This window comes from Pseudomyrmex gracilis, unplaced genomic scaffold (assembly GCF_002006095.1).
Source record: "Pseudomyrmex gracilis isolate BER0280 unplaced genomic scaffold, ASM200609v1 scaffold_69, whole genome shotgun sequence".
In the NCBI taxonomy this organism is placed as follows: Eukaryota; Metazoa; Arthropoda; class Insecta; order Hymenoptera; family Formicidae; genus Pseudomyrmex; species Pseudomyrmex gracilis.
This window is the reverse complement of record NW_018020653.1, coordinates 700,303-719,699: the sequence shown is the minus strand read 5'-3', so window position 1 is coordinate 719,699 and position 19,397 is coordinate 700,303. Positions and strand designations below refer to the sequence as shown.

The 19,397-nt window shown below is 35.7% G+C and overlaps 3 protein-coding genes across 10 annotated transcripts; 2 read left to right on the top strand and 1 right to left on the bottom strand.

The window, feature by feature from the left end:
• Nucleotides 1-1,452: 1,452 nt before the first annotated feature.
• Nucleotides 1,453-4,525, top strand: LOC109854517 (phosphate carrier protein, mitochondrial). 2 transcript variants are annotated; one of them, XM_020427684.1, is made up of 6 exons: nt 1,453-1,549; nt 1,650-1,805; nt 2,947-3,107; nt 3,222-3,458; nt 3,571-3,867; nt 3,941-4,525. In XM_020427684.1, exons 1-6 carry the CDS (start codon nt 1,468-1,470, stop codon nt 4,166-4,168), a joined length of 1,161 nt encoding a protein of 386 aa, XP_020283273.1. In that variant the 5' UTR covers nt 1,453-1,467; the 3' UTR covers nt 4,169-4,525. The 2 variants fall into 2 exon arrangements, with proteins under 2 accessions (XP_020283273.1, XP_020283274.1); XM_020427685.1 differs by having other exon boundaries at nt 1,462-1,544.
• On the bottom strand, nt 4,236-8,375 carry LOC109854516 (solute carrier family 26 member 6). Of its 2 annotated transcripts, XM_020427682.1 has the most exons (11): nt 8,011-8,375; nt 7,653-7,887; nt 7,314-7,586; nt 6,893-7,074; nt 6,646-6,810; nt 6,445-6,549; nt 6,214-6,347; nt 5,983-6,145; nt 5,705-5,905; nt 5,352-5,600; nt 4,236-5,256 (listed from the first exon to the last, which is right to left on the bottom strand). In XM_020427682.1, the coding sequence occupies exons 2-11, from the start codon at nt 7,753-7,755 to the stop codon at nt 4,819-4,821; spliced, it is 2,013 nt and encodes a 670-aa protein (XP_020283271.1). In that variant the 5' UTR covers nt 7,756-7,887; nt 8,011-8,375; the 3' UTR covers nt 4,236-4,818. The 2 variants fall into 2 exon arrangements, with proteins under 2 accessions (XP_020283271.1, XP_020283272.1); XM_020427683.1 differs by lacking the exons at nt 7,653-7,887; nt 8,011-8,375 and having other exon boundaries at nt 6,893-7,188; nt 7,314-7,402.
• On the top strand, nt 7,518-19,111 carry LOC109854515 (collagen alpha-2(IV) chain-like). Of its 6 annotated transcripts, XM_020427681.1 has the most exons (10): nt 8,720-8,806; nt 9,055-9,206; nt 10,130-10,296; nt 10,397-10,546; nt 13,826-13,949; nt 14,092-14,424; nt 14,564-14,632; nt 14,708-16,600; nt 16,680-17,500; nt 17,931-19,111. In XM_020427681.1, the coding sequence occupies exons 3-10, from the start codon at nt 10,294-10,296 to the stop codon at nt 17,976-17,978; spliced, it is 3,441 nt and encodes a 1,146-aa protein (XP_020283270.1). In that variant the 5' UTR covers nt 8,720-8,806; nt 9,055-9,206; nt 10,130-10,293; the 3' UTR covers nt 17,979-19,111. The 6 variants fall into 6 exon arrangements, with proteins under 6 accessions (XP_020283265.1, XP_020283270.1, XP_020283268.1 ...); XM_020427676.1 differs by lacking the exon at nt 8,720-8,806 and adding an exon at nt 7,518-7,598 and having other exon boundaries at nt 16,680-19,111; XM_020427679.1 differs by having other exon boundaries at nt 14,720-16,600; nt 16,680-19,111.
• Nucleotides 19,112-19,397: the final 286 nt, after the last annotated feature.

Sequence of the window (19,397 nt, the reverse complement as noted above, 5' to 3'; positions counted from 1 at the left end):
AAAAAAAAAAAAAAAAAACGGTTGTTTTATTTATGTGTAAAGGCTGTATAAGTATATGTGTTGTAGCAGAAGCATATGTGCAATACGTGCATGCATTTTATGCACGAGTGTGGTGGATGTAGTAGGGTTTAGTTGATTGTGCATTATTCGCATGCGTGCAGAAGTAGTACATATACGTACGCTCATGTGTATTTTCGCATTCGTTTTATTGTGTGCGTGAAAGAAGTATCTAATTTAAGAGCAGTTTACTTAGGTGTATAGATCGGATATTTTACGTGACATATCAGTCACATAGTCATGATGATAAGTTTTGTCTGTTCGCTTTCTTTGTAACGGTCGATGTTACAAATTTTGAAATGTCGAGCATACAAGTTTAATAAATTTCGTGGTTTTAAAAGATAGTGATATATATGTAATGAAGATACACACACTGGAAATGCAAGGTGAAGTAATATAAATGGTTTTTTACAATAAGATTTTATAACAGTTAGTCTCAAAGGTTTCATTGAAAAGTAAAAAAGAAATAGGAAAGTTATTATGTTTGTTTATTGTAAAATTAAAGTTTTGAACAGTATGTTATATCGATAAGAAATGATTGTACCTAACGTATTAGTTAGTTTGTGAAAGTCACTTGTTCTCGTTGTTTCAAATTCCATTAAAGCTACAGTTTTGGTTATTCTGTGTTCGTCAAAATTGGCGCTTGAATTGCGCCGGAAATTGCAAAGCTTTAGTATATCGTCATTATTTTGCGAAAGATAATAGACCTTAACTTTGTTTATTATTTTTAGTGTTTATTATATTATCTATTTTTTTCGTGTTTAGTGTATTATTTATTTTTTAAATATTTATTATGTTATCTATTTTCTTTTCGTGTTTATTATATTATCTATATCTTTTCGTGTTTACTTTTTTTTCTGAGTTTTATGATTTTGTATTTAAGCAGAGATAAGACTGCGGAGTGCGGCTAGGATCAAGTGTCGACTTGACACCTGGACTCGTGCACATAGCACGGAATAGAACCATGTCGATGTTTGGACATTGTTAGCACAGACTCTTACCGAGATACATTTTTATCGTATGCGTCTGAAAGTGGAACTCGTTTTGTAGTTCGCGAGTTCCACGCAAAGTGGAACCCGGCGCTGAAAGTAGCGGCTAGAAACCGTCGTAAAAAACAATGGCATGGCCGCTCTCAGCCTTCTCTCTGGCCAAAGCAAGGCCTTATTTGCTCGCATAAACCAGGCCTTAGTCAATTCTACCAGATCTGTTTCTTGCGTTTGCGCTTGAGATCAATGTAGAACGGGCTTTACGTATCTTAAACCGGAAACATACGATAACTCAAGTAAGTGAACTTTTAAGCAATTCAATCAATCACAGACCGACATTCTCTCACAAAAATTTCGGTCTTTTATCCATTGAGGGCGCTGTTGGCGCGCGGAAATGTAACTTCCCATCTAAATATCACGCGCTATGGACGAGCCATTCGAAGAAACGATCTGCCACTCTCTCGGTGGTTTTTTACGGGTGATAGTCGTCTGTCACAGCAGGTACCGTGAGTAGTAGAACTTTGACGCGATAATACGCGCGCACACTATAATTAGAAAAATTCGAATTCTAAAGCAAACTGTCATTTAATCGATGATTCTGTTCAGGTCTCCGAATAGAAATGTTGTCTTGGGTACAGGAGGCGGTGAAAATGAATCCATTTTCCACGCCGTTCACGACGGCCAAGTGTCAGGCGCTGGAAAACGGCGCTCGGCCGCTCGTTCCAGGTCGCAATATCGCCGCTGCCGCTGTCGAGGAGGGTGGTCAGTACTTCTCTCTCTCTCTCTTTTTTTTTTATGTAATTACTCACGATTCAATTGCGAATCGAACAAACGATCGAGAGCGATTTTTTTTGTCTTCGATATATCGAGCCAGAGGTTATAACACTTCTCAAGAAAAATTTCGTTCACACTGCGATTTTTAATAATCTACGAATTGTTACATCGGTTTCTCTCACGCACTCGTTTTTCTCACAGGCGTAATCTTGTAACGGATAAAGAAAGATATTGGATATCGTTACATGACCACGCCGTCTTAATGTGACATTGCGACAAAATTACATAACTAAAATGTGTTCGATCAAACGTCACGGTTTAATCAGATTTCTTTCGTTTGAAAAGTCAGTCGGACATTCGTCGATACGCAATCGCAACTGATTCGTGAAAATTTTAAATTGAATATCTAATTGCATATAATTTCGACGGATCGTCTTTTATTACGCGATACAGTAGCCATGGAATTCTACATTATAGAGATTCGAAGAGACGTTCGATTGCGCGAAGCACCGCGCGATACACACACACACACACACATAAGCGCGCGCGCGTCACATGACACTTGTGTGGTGTACTTGACTTAAATTACTTTTAAAAAGTAATTATAAATTATATAATTATATTGAATAATGGAGAGCATGTAACACAAAGAGCTTGAATGTCTTAGTTTTATGAATTTAAGCATAAACTCGCAAACACCGCGAGTTGCATAAGAGAGATTCCGCCATCTTAGTATATTGGTGTGTGTGTTGTAAAATGTACCCCTTCCTTACCTCTGGCCTTGAACGATCGGACTAAAATCAGCCTACCCCATGACTATCGTTGACTGTGACCGAGAAACGCATCGGAAGTATGTCGAGCATGCAGAATATGTTTTTTTATCTTAACTGTGACGAAACAATGAGACAAAGTTTACTTGTATTTTGTATGTCATCCAAAGGAAGAACTGGATGAGCATAGATTGATCAGCTGAATGAATAATTTTGTCTTTGTAGGTTTTGAAATTTATACATTTATGTTTGTAAATATATATGTAATTATAATATATTTGTATTATTTAAAGCGTTAAAAATATCTCTTCAATATATATTTAAGTATGCATGTAATGTGGTGATTTATGTATTTACAGATAGCTGTGAATTTGGATCGAATCATTATTTCTTGTTATGTGGCCTTGGAGGTATTTTATCCTGTGGTATCACTCATACTATGGTCACTCCATTAGATTTAGTTAAATGCAGAATTCAAGTGGATCCGCAAAAATACAAATCAGTATTCAATGGATTCAGAGTAATTATTTTTATATTAACTTTTATATTATATATATATATATATATATATAACATACACTATGTATCATGTATATATATATATATAATTTATGATAAACTTTATTTACTATAGGTAACTCTTGCCGAGGATGGCACTCGAGGAATAGTAAAAGGATGGGCGCCTACTTTCTTTGGTTATTCCATTCAAGGAATGTTCAAATTCGGACTGTATGAAGTCTTTAAAGTTCAGTACTCCGCATTAGCTGGTGATGAACTCTCTTATGAATACAGAACCACGTTATATTTGATATCATCGGCTTCCGCTGAATTTTTTGCAGACATTGGTCTAGCACCATTTGAAGCTTCAAAGGTACAGCTCATATTAATGAAAAGTTTATATTGTTAAGTTTATATATAGTGTATAAGTAAATTCCTATCTCGCGCCGCTTTTGTTTTACGCAACGTGCAATCATTATTTATAGGTGAAGATTCAAACTACGCCAGGATATGCAAACACTTTGAGACAAGCGATGCCGAAGATGTATGCGGACGAAGGTCTTTCAGGCTTCTATAAGGGATTGGTGCCATTATGGCTGCGTCAAATCCCGTACACTATGATGAAATTCGCGTGCTTCGAGCGTACCGTCGAACTTCTCTACAAATACGTGGTACCAAAGCCTAGAGCAGAATGCTCGAAAGGCGAACAATTAATAGTCACCTTCGCGGCCGGCTACATTGCCGGTGTTTTCTGCGCTGTCGTATCTCACCCTGCTGACTCGGTAAGTTTTACCAGCCGTTTGCTTTGTAAGATTTCTTCATGATCTCTATAACATATGAATTTCTGTCCATCAGGTGGTGTCGAAATTGAACCAAGAGAAAGGAGCGTCTGCGGGTGAAGTTTTGAAGAAGCTTGGCTTTGCCGGCGTATGGAAGGGTCTGGGACCGAGGATCGTTATGATCGGTACCTTGACCGCAGCGCAATGGTTCATTTACGATGCCGTGAAGGTTTGGCTGCGCATGCCCCGTCCACCACCACCCGAGATGCCAGAATCTCTCAAGAAGAAGTACGGTCTAGCATAAGCGTCTCGATTAGACCATCGTTAATTAGAGAAAGTACGTGTATAAAACAATAATTTGATCTTGACCGTACATTTATCGACAAGTAACGTGTTCTGTTACTTATTGTCGGGTATTTATTTCGTAAATCTTATGTACATCCGCATCCAAAGGGCGACACTGCCGCAAGATTAAAAATAAACAGTTGTACATTACAAATAGGAAAAAAAAATATAGGACGCAATAATTGTCGATACAATTTGAAGAGGCGTAGTGAAACCTATTTTTTTTTTTGTGACGGTAACAGACTACTCAAGATGATTGTAAGCTGTCACATACATAGGGTAATCGCTCTAAATAAAAAAACCGATTGCTCGATTATACACATACCAATCACTTCTTTTCGAGATTATATTTTAATATAAAAAACAAATTATAATTTTTTATAACAAATCTAGCAATATGTTAGTACCCAGTACGTGTACGGACAGTTATAAAAATAATATATAACTGTTTAAACTTTGTAACAACATTTTCAAGGTAAGTATCGCGCCATAAGTACAGCGTCTAAGTAGAAAATGTTTTTTAAAAATATAAATATCTCATAGAAATGCAATAACTAGGCTCCTGGTAAGTCTATGACTCGTGTATATCGTACAATAAAATTATTGTCATTAACCAGAAATACTGTTGCTTTGAAAGTAAGTGACGGCATCCTGCACAGTCGCAAACATTTGCAACGACATTGTGCCGTATATGTACAAATCGCATTTCTTTATAGTTTCGTAAACAGAACTGGGACAATTGGTGAAATAAACCTCAACATTTATCTGCGCGAATTCTTCCACGATCGAGTGCAACACTTGAACACTACTAGGGTCGATGTAACTCAGCGCGCTCATGTCCATGATTACGCAATGCAATTCAGATTTACTTTCGGAATTCTTATCATTTAGAAAATGACCTTCTTCCGCTAATTGTTTTCTCAATTTGACGATCTTTTGCGGACATACTCCTACCAGTGTGTATACAGTTGATTTAAAATGATTATTATTGGCAAAATTCAAAGTTCCGCAATAATGAAATATTTTTATTCCAGGTATTTCTATCGCCTAGAAAAACAAAAAAAGTAAAGTCATGTTGTTTTCCACCGATTATTACTATCTTATAGCGTTTATTTATTTTATTTGTTGACAAGATGACTTACCGCTTTATATCTGTTCAAGTTCAAGTATAGATCTGTACGCGGTATGTGACCTAGCAGACACAGGTGAGGTCGAATAGCTTGCAACAGAATGATGACCAATGAAACAAACAGTCCCGCGAGCAATCCGATGTCGATATTTATTAACGTTACAACAAAAAATGTTACGATCCAAATTGTAGCGTCAGCTTTGCTGAGCTTATAGAATTTTTTTAACTGACTAGCTTGTAGAAACATTCCCTTTAAAGCTACCTGTCGCAGTGTTTTTATTATTTATCATTAGTTGATTATTTTTATTAAAAATCTGGCGTATTTATATTTTTTCTCATTGATTTTACTAATAATTCTTTACGCACCACTATTATAGACGCTAAAACACATCTCGGCAGGAGCTCAAAAAACGGTGCAATCCAAAGAAGTATCATGAGCAACAACAAGCAAGATACGATACTTGCTACCTGAGTACGTCCACCAACAGTTTGTTGAATAAGAGATCTACTTAGAGAAGCCGATATCGGCATGCACGAGAAAAAAGAACCCATTATATTGCTCAAGCCCTGAAATAATGAAAATAATTGAGATTATGTATCATAAAGTATATTAAGTAATTTGTCAAGATATATTATTGCCTAACCATTGCAAGAAGCTCCTGATTTGAGTCTATTTCATAGTTGAGTTTTTGCGCAAATATTAATGCCATTGATACGGTAATGGTATACGAAACCATGGTTATCGCAATGCTATCAATCGCTACTAAGGGCAGTAATTCAACACTAGGTATTTCAACTTTAGGTAATCTGTTAAAACATTAAATACAGTAATGTAATATCTCTTAATACATGTATGCAATACTATATTTACATACCCTGTTGGAATATGTCCAACAATTTCGATATTATAAGTCTGTGGCAAATCACAATATCGGGAAACTAATGTCCCACCAACAACTGCAATGAGTTCAATAGGTACTGGTATGCTGCATTTTTTGTTCAATCTTGGCTAAGTACGAATTATAAATTACGTGTCACATTACTAATTTTTTTTCCTCTTCAAGTATTTTTTGTGATTATAAATAACAAATTCATGCTCTATTTACCTTTAGAAACTCATTGTTAATTATAAGAATAATTATTGATATAGTTGACACTATTGCGGCAGATATATTGGTATTTTCTATTTCTTTAAATACATCTACGACAGTCTAAAATATCGAAAAAGACGAAAGAAGATAATTTCACTCATAATTTGATAAAATGTAAGCACATCATAACAATATTCTTAATTAAAATTTACTTACAAAAATTAATTTAAAATATCCTTTTTGCTTTGGTAATTTTAGACCAAGTAGATCTTTTATTTGAGATATTAGAACATAAACAGCAGCAGCTGTTGTAAAACTATTTACCAAAGTTTCACTTAGCAATGTTGTCACGATACCTAATCTGAATATGTACATTATTATCTGTAACGAAAATCTTTCTTTGCTCTTATTTTTTTTTTTTTAACTGATATGCCATATGATTTATAATACCGATAATATTTACCTGATATATTCCAATCATTAGTGTCACAGCTGTAGCCACTTGCATAGGTGTATATGTATGCGTAGTATCTTCAAGATTTAGAGAAGCACTATCTGAAATATTCGCAGATGCATGTTCCACAAGTGGATTTGAGTGAGACGTTACTACCTTTCCGGTCATTAAGCATACCACAGCAAAAGTTCCTGATGAGTTCCAAGAATGTTTGATTATTGAGCATTGTCGAACAAGTTTATATTAAAGTGTATTATATTTCTAACTGTCTGGTAATTGAAGTTAACCAGACAAAAATGCATTAGCTGAAAGTAACAGAATTATATTTTTGCTATTTCATATTTTTATCTTCAGTATTTTATGAATTTTTTTGAACACCGTATACTTTGTATGCTTTGTTCTCATTCATCTGTATTCATCTGTACCTTACCTATAGATACATGCTTAGATGTACCAAATAAAAAATACACAAGGACAGGAAAGAAGGCCATGTATATGCCAACTACTGGTGGCAAGTTTCCCAAAAATGCATATGCCATACCTTGAGGTATATGCATTATTGCCACAGTCAAACCAGAAATAACATCAGGTATTAGGTCTTTTCTGCAATTATATTTGCTAAGCCATTTTATCACTGGCACAGTTGACATCATGCAAGATTGCCAGTTTTTTGACTTGACATTGTTCACTATACTCTGAATTACTACAAAGAGAAGTATATATATTTAATAACATAGAACATTCAATTTGTGATGTATATGCAACTTACCAGATGATTTTGGTTTCTCATAATCATAATTTTGATTTAATACTTCATGTTTGTAAACAGGTCTTTCTACATGTATTTGCACTAACAAATCCTGCTTCTCCATGATTACAGTTTATATTGTGGATTATATTTACTGAATAGACTTTAGTCCTAACGGGTGTACATATATCTCTAGGCATAACCCAGGAATGGTGTTTATCTCTGGGTTTGTGTTCAGTTTATCTTTATCTGTACACTTCACAAGTAATCAAATCCAATAATCAATATTAAATTCACATGACTGATATAATATCTTTGTACACTTGAGATTGGTAATTTTCTAATATATTTTAGAATTCTTATATAACAAGTAACTCACTTAGTATTAGTCACTGTCACATGTGCAGCATCCAAAAGTTGTCTTGAAAATACATTCAATAATTAAATGCACACAGAACGCACACGTGTACAGGTATTAAAATGAGTATATTTTTTCAATTGTAATATATATTGTTCAATTGCGATATATTGTTTATCGCTGACAGGATTAGTTTTTACAGTACTGAATAACACGTGATACAGAAGTGATTTTATATATAATTTTTAGCGCGTCTTCGACCGTAGGTTTGACGTGACACAACAGTGCACGACACATTGAACACTGTGACACATGTGGGAGACAGTCATGTGATACACCGCGTAGTGAGGGAACAACCACGTGGTGGAAGAATTTATGAGTTGCGCGCAAGCACAAAGACAATCCCTTTGGTGATGATCCGTATCAATAATGTACAATAGAAAATAAAAGCTCGAATCAATAATGATATTTTTATTTGCAAATTTTCTTGCGTTTCGCACAAAAATTTTTAACGCAGTATAAATTTTTTCGAGATTCAAAGAGTATCAGTCTACAAAAAATTCACTCATTGCTCTGCTTCGTATCACACTTGTCAGAGAATCTTTACACGCTGATTACACGGTAAAGAATCAAGTTTTCATCTGTCACATCTTACGTGATTTCGAGACGTAAATAGTCGCGAAACAGCCGCTTAGGCACTATGATCTTCCCCGCGTGGTGTAGAGCGCTTGCGTCAGTTGCGTGCAGTTTTGTTTTTCTCCAGACGTCAGGTCCAAGCCCGCCGATATAAGGTATCAACAAGTAATCGAAGGATATGGTATGTAATCTTCAGTTTTCACTAATCAATATATATTAAAAATGTTTCTATATATTTGTTTTTATTCCGCAACTTATGCGCGCGAGTCATTAATTTGCAAACTAAAATTATGTGAGTGTACGGCTGATAGTGGCATACTATTTCTAGTCGCATTCTATAAATATTAAAAATCGATCTATTTACACCCGCGTATAAATATAATATATAAATAACGTGTAAATATATAATAAAATGGTCTCATTTTGTAGGAACCAATTATGAACATACTGTGTTCTGCGTGTAATATACATATATATATACGACGAAAGACCGATAAGGAATTTGTAAAGAAGATTGATGGAATAACTAAAGATACTCATCAATATACATCGATAGACAACAAGGGACCGCATAACAATAAGTACACAAATCATGTTTTATATAACTTGTTTTCATTAGTTGCTTGTTTATTATACAATTTTGTTTACTATATATATTATAGTGAATATATAGAATGCGCCAAGAGTCTAAATAAACAATGCAATTTTTTAAAAAAACCGTTTTAAACAAAAGTTATAAAGTTTAAAAAGACACATGAAATATCTATTTGACAATATTCATTTTGAGTAGTGTTGCACGTGTGCCAAGGTCGGGTCAAGATCAAATGATTTTTTTAATAAAAAGGGTCAGAGCTAATGTGGAGATAAAAAGCAGGAAGTTCTATTTTGAAAAATCAAGGTGACCTGATTAACGCCATTCAAAGTCATATGGATGTTAATGTAGAATACATATTTTTATCCTCATAATTTTTATCGGAAACTTTTTTTTAAATTTGCATTTACGAGATATTTGATTGTATTCAGATTTTTTTACTCATTTGCAATATTTGCATACTTCCACATTTCCATATCTTGTACAATTGTTTAATCTCTCTCTTTAATTGAAGACGAAAATAAATATATTTGACATATCTTTTAACATGCAAAATGTCATCAAAACGAATAAATTTTCAATGCCTATATATATTACACAATATATGTATATAAATACATGCGCAAGTACGAGTGGGCTGACACTTTCTCCGATAATAAAATTCGTCTCCGATGAAGCGTTTGGGAGGCACATTCCGTTTGTTAACACATCGATTTATTACGCCGACTTCCAGATTCTTTTCTGCAAGTCGGCGATTAAATTCCGATACAATTTCCGCAAATGGTTGCTTAAGATGAATTAATATATCTGCGCGAGCACATCTCGAACAATTACATAAATATAACGCTTTTGAATTGAGATCAAAATGTAACACGTAGTTAAATTGTATATAATTTGTAGAACATGTTGTAGTAGTTTCGTGTCGCCGTACCCGTGACAGAGAACAATAAAATAACTGTCTACGTGAAAAAGAAAGGGAGATGAAGAAAAGGGAGCGGGGGAGGCAGAGAGAGAGAGAGAAAGAAAGGAAAGGAGCACAAGAGTGATTCTCTCGAGAAACCGAAACGAAAGAATATATGGTAAAGAAGATACAGTGAGGATGAAACTCGTCACCGGGGGGGAATATCTGGTGACTCCCACCTTATATAAAAGCCTTTTTCTGCTATATGATGTATTTAGTCTTTTAGTTTCGAACGGCACTGCGTGTGTGATTATCCTCGAGAATCATTCTCATCTTCAGGCTGTGGTTTGATCTCGGATAATGCCCTACTGAAAAAGGACTCTATCATCAAAATGCTACGGGGTGCTACTGGGGTTCTTTTTATTCTGGTATGTGTACCTTAATAGTGCTTTGTATATTTCTTTCAGGATTTATAGAAAAAGATAAATAAGTTTCGCGCGAAATTTAAAGTCGATTGAAACTTACAGTCTTTTCACAAATATGGAAAACTAAAACTTTAAATTTAAGACTGTTGATTGTTTCTCTTTTTTTTTTTTTCTTGCAGTTTAATATATATTTTAAAACTTCGAGTTTTACTTAATATTTTTAAGAACGAGATTTATTTGTTGCAATTGCATTTTCAATAAAAAGATCTATGACAATGTTTGCGATCTCGTTATCTCTGAAGAGATTCGATAACTCGTAAGAAAATTGTGCGTGCACTAAATGAAACATGTTCTAAGCACCTGGTGTGAATTGGTTTTCTTTTGATGATTCGAGAAGTAAACATTTCCGAACACGTGTTAATGTAAACTGTTTTTTAACAAAATAAGAAAAGAATAATCACGCTCGCGAAAACAATAAACAGGTGAGATGAAGGTCTACATCGAGCAGACCTTCCCCTGCTCGATGTAGACCTTCATCTCACCTGTTTTTTTATTTTTTATTTTTTTTTATTTTGACTGCTACTCAAAGTTTTTTTTATGTGTTACTACTTCCGTTGCTATATTATGGGGTTATTACTTTGCGATAATTAGTATACACTTATGTTTTTACTAATCGTAACAAAAAGTGAGAAGAGCTGATTTACAACTCGCATAATGATCGCATCGTGACTCACATTATCTTTCACGAGGCTCTTTGATCTCGCGCGCACACACAGAATGCGCCGTTGCTCTCTTACATATCATTCATACCTCTCTCAATGGCTTTAACACGCCGATTGTTATTGGGGTCACAGGTGACCGCGACTCGACTTTACAGTAACTCCGCTTTAGGGTCATCGGTGACTCATTGATCCGCGCTATTGAACTTATTTGGAACCAGTTGCAACAAATATTGCGTCATCACTTCTAAAATTCTGATTGGCACACATGTGGAATGCTGAAAATTTCCTTAGACGTACAGTTTGAAATTGAATGGCAGTAACACTTCGCAAGATATCGCTTCCAATCTGATTAAGGAGATTTTATATCTTACTAATTAGGTGAGTGTGAGCGCGAGAGGTCTTCTCGTCCAGATAACAACTTACGTATTATATATAGACGTGCTTCTGCGAACACGCGTCTATAGAAGGAAAAGCTTCTCTATACGTGTTTTAAGTAGTCCAAACTCGAACGGAATTCCATGAATTAAATGCGCAGGTACAAATAAAGAGCAAAGATCTTTTTTTTTGTTTTTTTTTAGAGTAAATATTTTGCTTGTACAAAACAATATTTTAATTTACAACATTTTTATTTTAGTTCAAACATCTATTATTTAAAAACATTCGATAAAATATAAGGAAACAACTTGAAATTTAGTTCCAACCGAAGAAATTGAATGAAGTACTTCTTGACAAAAAAGCGAACAAGTTGTCTCGAAAGAAGCATTTATTCAATAGAAGTTTTTCTGTCTTTTTTCTCCCTAGAAGAATTAGGTATCGATTAGCATAAATGACGCGATTGATGACATTCGTCGCCGAAATATGTACATCACTCGCGCATTAGGTAAAATCTCATTCTCGGTGAGCCGATACGTAATCTAGAAGCGCTTTAAATGAAAACAACGCGCACATACTCCAATCTGTCTTGCAAATGTCATTGAGTCTTTTACATTCACTTATGGTCTAACTGTCTTTACTTAACAGTGAACGCAATCAGTGTGTTGACAGTGACAACTTGAAGACACACACATATGAAAAGAAGTCACACTTATGGACGAGTAAAACCTCATTAATCAATTTTACGCGGAAAAAGTTACGCGGATTATTACACAAGATAGTCATTTTAAATTATTCACGTGGTTTAGGAAACGTAAAATTCTTTCACTTTCTCACATTAGGCAAATTTAAAAGACAGATTCCGCGCACGACGTCAACAAACTTAATATATTCGACATATAGTTCAGTAAAATTTCCGCATACGTTACAAGCTCTTCTTCTTCTTCCTCTTGTTGTGTCGAAAACTTTTTCCAATCAAATACGCGAAATGTGCAGCGCGCACGTTACTGCATCGTCGCTTGTTTATTCTAGTTTGCGCGCGTTAAAAAAAAAAAAGTTCTCTCGAACCGTCGAAAGTGTAATAACGTAGAATTAATGCGGTCAATATCTCAGGACTAACACAATTGTGCGCCGGTAGGTTTTTGCCTCCCGGCTAAAATGCTGGTTCTTTACGCAACCGTTTACAGGTGACTTTCACTGAGAAGATGATACATCGATTCTGCACGCAATTCATAAGCTGATACAGCTTTGGCCATTTGACTGGCAGATTCGCTACGAGCAATTAAAAGAGATCCGGCTGCGTCAAATGTCGTCCCGTTTACCTTTAAGGCTTATCAAAGTCGTTGTGTACACCTTGTTTGTTAAATCGCTCTCGATCACTTCGTCATACTATTTACTTTCGATTCGCGCGGATAATATATATTAGAATTCTAGAGAATAATTCTCAGACAAGAGACACGTTTGATCTTATCTATCGCGTATCAATTTTTATTTCTTCTTTTTTTTATTTCTTCTTGTGTGTGTAACAACTTGAAACAGAAATTTGTGCAAATGTTTATCAAATTTAAACAAGAAAGAGATAAATACAGACAATTTATTTACTGAAAATTAAATCAGAATACGCCAATTACTGTGTTTTTACAACTAATAAATATCCCAGTGACAAGTTAGAGTCGCCTTAAAAAAAAAAAAAAAAAACCTTGAACGAAATGATCTTGCTATTGTTCACTAAAATATCACGACATAAATACCGCGGATGAATTAATCCTTGCGGCAACATTTGACGCGGCAAGTACGCGCGGAGAAGGGTTTAGGGGTCGGGAGTTAGCATATGTTAACCTTTTATTATATAGTTTGTCAATCCGGAGCTAGAAAAAGAAAATGATGAAGGAGAGTCTCTTCTTGGTCGCTTGGCGCATGATCTTCTTGGAATCGCGCAACTTTCGCCTCTCTCGTGGGTGGAACAACAGAACGGTCGAGATTGTCTCGATCCTGGTCAAACCCAACTTTGACTAGACACGTGCTACTTTTAACAGTAATAGACGACATTCTCCCGGCGAGAATTCTTATCGAGCGTCAAATCGATTGCGAAATCGAATGGGATAATATTTAATGAAGATCAATAGATTATCTTTGCGAAACAATATGATGATCGTTTTGAAATGAAATTTCGAATTCGCTCTCATAGGTGATTGCTGAATCGGTATCGCAAATCACTCAGGAATCGAAAACCATTAAACGGAACGAAGACGTGATTTTGACTATCAGCGACGATCAGAAGAGACAGTACTTGCGTCAAAACATCACGTCAGGCAAGTCACAATAAGTAACAAAAAAGAAAGTTATTTAAACACATTAAAATTTTAATATTAACATAAAATATTTTATATATATATTTATGTATAGTTTATTTAGAAAAAACATTTTGTTTACTTAGAAAACAATCTTTTGTAGATGTATATAAATACGGTTATGACGTTGATTCGAATGGACAATTTCATCATGAAATACGTGGTCCGGATGGTATCACGTACGGCTGTTACGGCTACGTCGATTCTTTTCACCGATTGCGAACAACATTTTATCTTAGCGACGGCTGGGGTTACAGGGTGGTTAATGCGGGGAAAGACGTGGAACTGTTTCTTAACGAGCACAAACATCACGTAGAGGGTGACAAGCACGATCATCATGGTGTTGTTACACCGTGGGAGAAATTACATTTCCCCGCGATGTGCGCAGAATACACACACGATACCGTTTCGGCTTCCAAAATATCAAGTGCAGGAAGTACGTGAATGAGAGAGTTTACAGATTTTTATATATAAATATACGCGAACAAATACGTAATGTAATATTTGTAATATAATCGTATCGACGGTATTAACAAAATATGCTAATGTAAATATATTGACTTTTTTTTAAACAGCGCCTATTGAAAAAGGATCATTTATCGATGCATCGTCAAATCGACCGCCCAACAAACCTGCTTTAGATGGTATGATTTTAAAATACATACAATATTATTTTATGTAATTAAACAATTCTACAAGTACAACAAATGTCATTAAAGCTGCAAAAACAGGGAAACCAGGTCTGCATGATATACTAGAAACATCACGTACGCCAACGGGTTATCCTCGTAATCTTCCCGGCATATCAAGATTGTTATCACGTCCAGAACAACCAAGAACGTTTTCTGTATCAGAAACGCCTAATTCTCCAGGAACATCAGTTTATGCTAAACAGTTTGACAGTCTAGGAACACTTGACACTTCAAGATTATTACAAGGAAAACTCGGCCCATCCGATATATCAGAAACATTCGGCGCTCCAGAAACATCAGGAAGTCTGGCGTATCATGGAGAATCGAGCAGTTCAAAAATATCTGATACTCCAGATGTATCTGAATTATCGCCATATCCAGGACAGCATGGCATATCAGGAACACTAGGCTTTCTAGGAACATCAAGAAGACCAGTTATGCCTGCTCAATCTGGACAACCTGGCATTCCAGAAACATTTAGTATTCCTGTTACATCAGCTAAGTCCAAATTATTGTCACATTTACAATATTCTGGCACGACAGGAATATCCGATACTCCAGAAATAGTAGGAATATCAAGAAGTCAAGCATATCACAAACAGTCAGGCAGTTTAGAAAAGTCGAAAAAACTCGGCACTCCAGAAACATTTGATATTCCTGGTATTTTAGTTACATCTGGATTATCTGATACATCGAAAATATCCGATATCTCAGGAACCGCAAGAATATCAGGAAGTCTGGTATATCCTAAACGACCAAATAGTTTAAATATAACAGATACATCTGGATTATCGTCACATTCAGGACAGTCCGGCGCATCTCGTACACTGGCTGGTCAAGTACCATCAAGGAGACTACCTACTTATTCTAGACAGCCCGGTACTGCAAAAGCATTGAATATCTCAATTAATTCAGCTACATCTAGATTACCGTCATATCTAGAATACTTTAACACGTCTGGTACACCGAAATCATCTGATATTCCGGAAGCAAGTTTAACTCCTTTTAGACAACCAGACATTTCGAGAATATCTAGTGATTCAAGCACATCCGGATTATTGCCCCGTCAAAGGCAGCCTGGTAAAACAAGTCATTCAAAAACATCCAGTATTCCTAAAACGTCAGACGTTTTGAATTACTCAGCACAAACATTCATTACAAGAGCACCAGATATTCCTGGTATTCCAAGTACATCTGACGAGTTGTTATTACATTCAGGTCAGTTTGGAACACTTAATACGGTAGGAAGTTCAGTGTATTTTAAACAGCCAGGTGATCCAGGAATTCTTGATATCTTAAGTACACCTGGACTATCATCTCATCAAAATCAGTCAGGTACACTAGGCACTTCAAGAAGACCAGAAAGTCCAGTTGAACAATCAGGCGTTTCAGAAATTTCTGATACTTTTGGTCGAACTGGACTATCATTTCTTCAAGAACAGTCCGGTACACTAAGCGCTTCAAAAAAACCAGGAGGTCTAGTGTATTTTAAACAGTCAAGTGTTTCAGAAATTTCTGATACTTCAAATAGATCTGGACTATCATCTTATCAAGAACAGTCCAGAACATCAGGAACTCCAAAACTATCAGGAAGTTCGGTGTATTTTAAACAACCAAGTGTTTCAGGAATTCCTGATACTTCAGGCACACTTGGATCATTTCATTTAGAACAATCCAGCCTATCTGATACATCGGGAATACCAGATTCTCGAAAAATATCAGGACAATCGGTTTTACCTGCTTATTCTGAACAGCAGGGCACCTTAAAATCATCTTTTAATAATAATGGAAACATATCTGGATCGATATCTTATCGAGAACACTCTGATGCTCCTGGTACACCAAGAAAACTCGAAACTCTTGCATATTCTAAAACTTTGTTGGATAAATCAGTCATTTCTTCAAAACATGGCAGGATAGGTATGTTATTAGTGTTTTTTCACAATATTGTATTTATATATGTAATTTAAATTATTGTTTTTTTGTCATGATTATTTAGGAAATTCAAAAAGACCAGTGGAATTTAAAGGTTCAAGTGAAATCATTGAAGGTGTAGGAGAAATCGATGGCGTGAATCGTGATGGAGATGTCGGACTCGATGGTCCTAATGGACCATGGCCAACTGGTTCACCAGGTCCTAATGGGCCGTGGCCTGGTGATCCAGATTACTTGTCTGGAATAGAACCAACAAGAAAACATCCGCAAATAGAATCGATAAAGCAACATTCCAAGACCTTTCCACTTGACACTGATAATTACAAGTCTGTCACACAATATTATTTCAAGAATAAGACTGAGCCGTTATACAAAAACTACGAAAACATCAAATTGAATTTTTCACACTCAACAAACGCAAGCGTACCGCTATATACAAAACAAACTAAACCTCAATACAAAATCGAATCTACATCGTCAATTTATGAAAAAGAGGATACATATGATGCAGATGAAATTAACTCGCTGTTGCAAAGAGGCTCGACATCACCGTTATTGAAAAATAATGTTAAAAGTCATAAAAATCCGAACTTCGTTAAACAACTTCCACAGACTTATAATCACGTATCTCGCATCGAGTCGCACCGAACAGAAACGCCTCCCGAACAAGACTCGGAACAATTGTCTGTTTATGATCGGAGCCAATATCAGAAGTCAGTTTTTTATCCTACTCATAAGTCACAATTTTCCAAAGACCGATACAATAAATTAGGTCGACAAGAGAGCTCGTTTAATACACGTGGGCAATACAATAATTCCGGTACGGATAGCAAATCAGTTTCATCATTTCAGTCGGACGGATCTTCTACTGGTATGGAAAAACAGGTAAATTCAGGCCTTGAACAGTCATTTCAGGCGAATCCCGGCCTCGACGCTATTGGGATTCATCCGCCTGATTTCATTAACGTCAAGCCCTTCCCGTTACCTATAGGGCCAGACCCTCAAGCATGCCCCTGTTACTTAGTTGGACCGAATAACAATACAAATGTAGCAACCAGACCCACTTCCACTTCCGTCATTGGTCAGATTGGATTCATTCCCGTCATCTTTGTACCTTACTGTCCCGGAGATGAGACGGACAGAAAGATGAAAGCCATATTCCCATCCGCCGCTCCCGTTCCATATGCATGCGATGCATGCGGCGCGCAAGACAGCGCACTTGGAATAAAACCGCTCGATATAAGCCAACTTGGCAATATCAATTACTTGAAAGAGCTGTTAAATCAGGCCAATCTTGGCTTTTTGAATGTTCCAGTCAAGACCAGCGCTAACAGAAGGAGGAGTGGGACTAAAGACAGTGTAAGGAATGCTTGAGATTTATCGGTCTTATAAGTTTCGATCATTCTGAGAAGAAAAGTATTATCTTCTTCCCTCCCGTGAGGATAGTTATCGATAAATATAGAATTGCCTTGGTGTTGTCTGTCTATCAGCTACGGAATTAACTGATAGATAGCCAATTAAAGACATTTGTGAGAATAATCAGAGTCAGCGCGGAATAATTGAGAGATTATACGTATTAAAATTTTCTCATTTATTTTTTGATCATGTAAGCGATGAAAAACATTAATATTTAACTTCGCTTTAAATTACATGTGTATTCTCTTTAAAAAATAATGAGTTTTTTCCTCATTTTTATACAATATTAATAAAGGCTGTAAAATTTTTATATCAGCTCGCTGATTATGATTATTCATGCTTTAATTTAAAAAAAAAAAAAAAAAAGAAAATTACAAGCGAATCAGAATTGTTTGTTTCTCCAGTCAACTATTTGTGCATAATTGCACGTATTTCTTAAGATTGGCCTTTCAATCTGATGTTCTTTTAAAAAGAAGAGAGATCGAGATTTTTTCCCCTCTTCTCTGATGAATAACTGCGACATCTAAAGAAGTAGACGTTTAATAATTCTGATTCGCGAGCTTTTCCTATAAGCAATTAACGTCAGTATTTGTATCACAGTATAATGATAACAGCGTTGAATCAAATTTTTCACATCCTTATATTAAACATCAACGTATATAACTATTTTTGCTTATCTCAAATCACAAGTTACGTGTAACATATAGAACTTTAGGTTTTATCCAATTATCTGTGTGGTGAGAGAGAGAGAGAGAGAAAGAGAGAGAGAGAGAGAGAGTGAGAATGTTGAGGTCTCGTTATACATATGTATAAGTAAGACATTACGATTGTATGTGTAACTACAGCCACAAACAACTAAACCTTATAATTTTCTTGGAGATCGAGAATGTTGGGGAAAAAAAAAAACGATATTACGCAATAGTCAAAAGGGTCATGAAACTGCTGTTAAAGTTTCGAGATGTGTTACGTATACGATTCCGTAAGAAACCCGAAGTACTTTTTATTTAGACGAAAACGAGCAATCGTAAAAGTTATTCTGCGCAAGAGCGAACTAAGTGTAATTGTGTAAAAATAAAGAAAAACCAACTGTACTAAGAAACATATGCATTTGTTGTTCCAGATTTTTCGCAAAGAAAGAAAAAAAAAAAAGATATTATTTTTAATTTTCTTTCGCGCGCGCAGGGAGACGAACTTCATTGTGAATTAAACGCAAATACGATCCTCCCACTTCTTAACATTATCGCGCTCGTAACTTGTAATTATGTCGAGAAAGAGAATACACGCGGGTTGTCATGCGGGTGTGAATACGCGTGAATGTTGCGTGCAAATCCCGTATTTTATACACACTTTCCAGGGGCGCCGACCG

What these genes read in the sequence shown, in the direction of transcription:
- LOC109854515 (XM_020427676.1), top strand. An exon ending in CTGGGGTTCTTTTTATTCTG is followed by an intron (nt 10,547 to 13,825) that starts GTATGTGTACCT and finishes TCGCTCTCATAG; the next exon opens with GTGATTGCTGAATCGGTATC. An exon ending in TTCAAAACATGGCAGGATAG is followed by an intron (nt 16,601 to 16,679) that starts GTATGTTATTAG and finishes ATGATTATTTAG; the next exon opens with GAAATTCAAAAAGACCAGTG.
- LOC109854517 (XM_020427684.1), top strand. Translation starts at nt 1,468, where the DNA reads ATGGACGAGCCATTCGAAGAAACGATCTGCCACTCTCTCGGTGGTTTT. An exon ending in CAGTATTCAATGGATTCAGA is followed by an intron (nt 3,108 to 3,221) that starts GTAATTATTTTT and finishes TATTTACTATAG; the next exon opens with GTAACTCTTGCCGAGGATGG. An exon ending in TATCTCACCCTGCTGACTCG is followed by an intron (nt 3,868 to 3,940) that starts GTAAGTTTTACC and finishes TCTGTCCATCAG; the next exon opens with GTGGTGTCGAAATTGAACCA.
- LOC109854516 (XM_020427682.1), bottom strand. Translation starts at nt 7,755, where the DNA reads ATGGAGAAGCAGGATTTGTTAGTGCAAATACATGTAGAAAGACCTGTT. An exon ending in TGAGAAACCAAAATCATCTG is followed by an intron (nt 7,587 to 7,652) that starts GTAAGTTGCATA and finishes TTCTCTTTGTAG; the next exon opens with TAATTCAGAGTATAGTGAAC. An exon ending in GATATTTTAAATTAATTTTT is followed by an intron (nt 6,550 to 6,645) that starts GTAAGTAAATTT and finishes TCGATATTTTAG; the next exon opens with ACTGTCGTAGATGTATTTAA.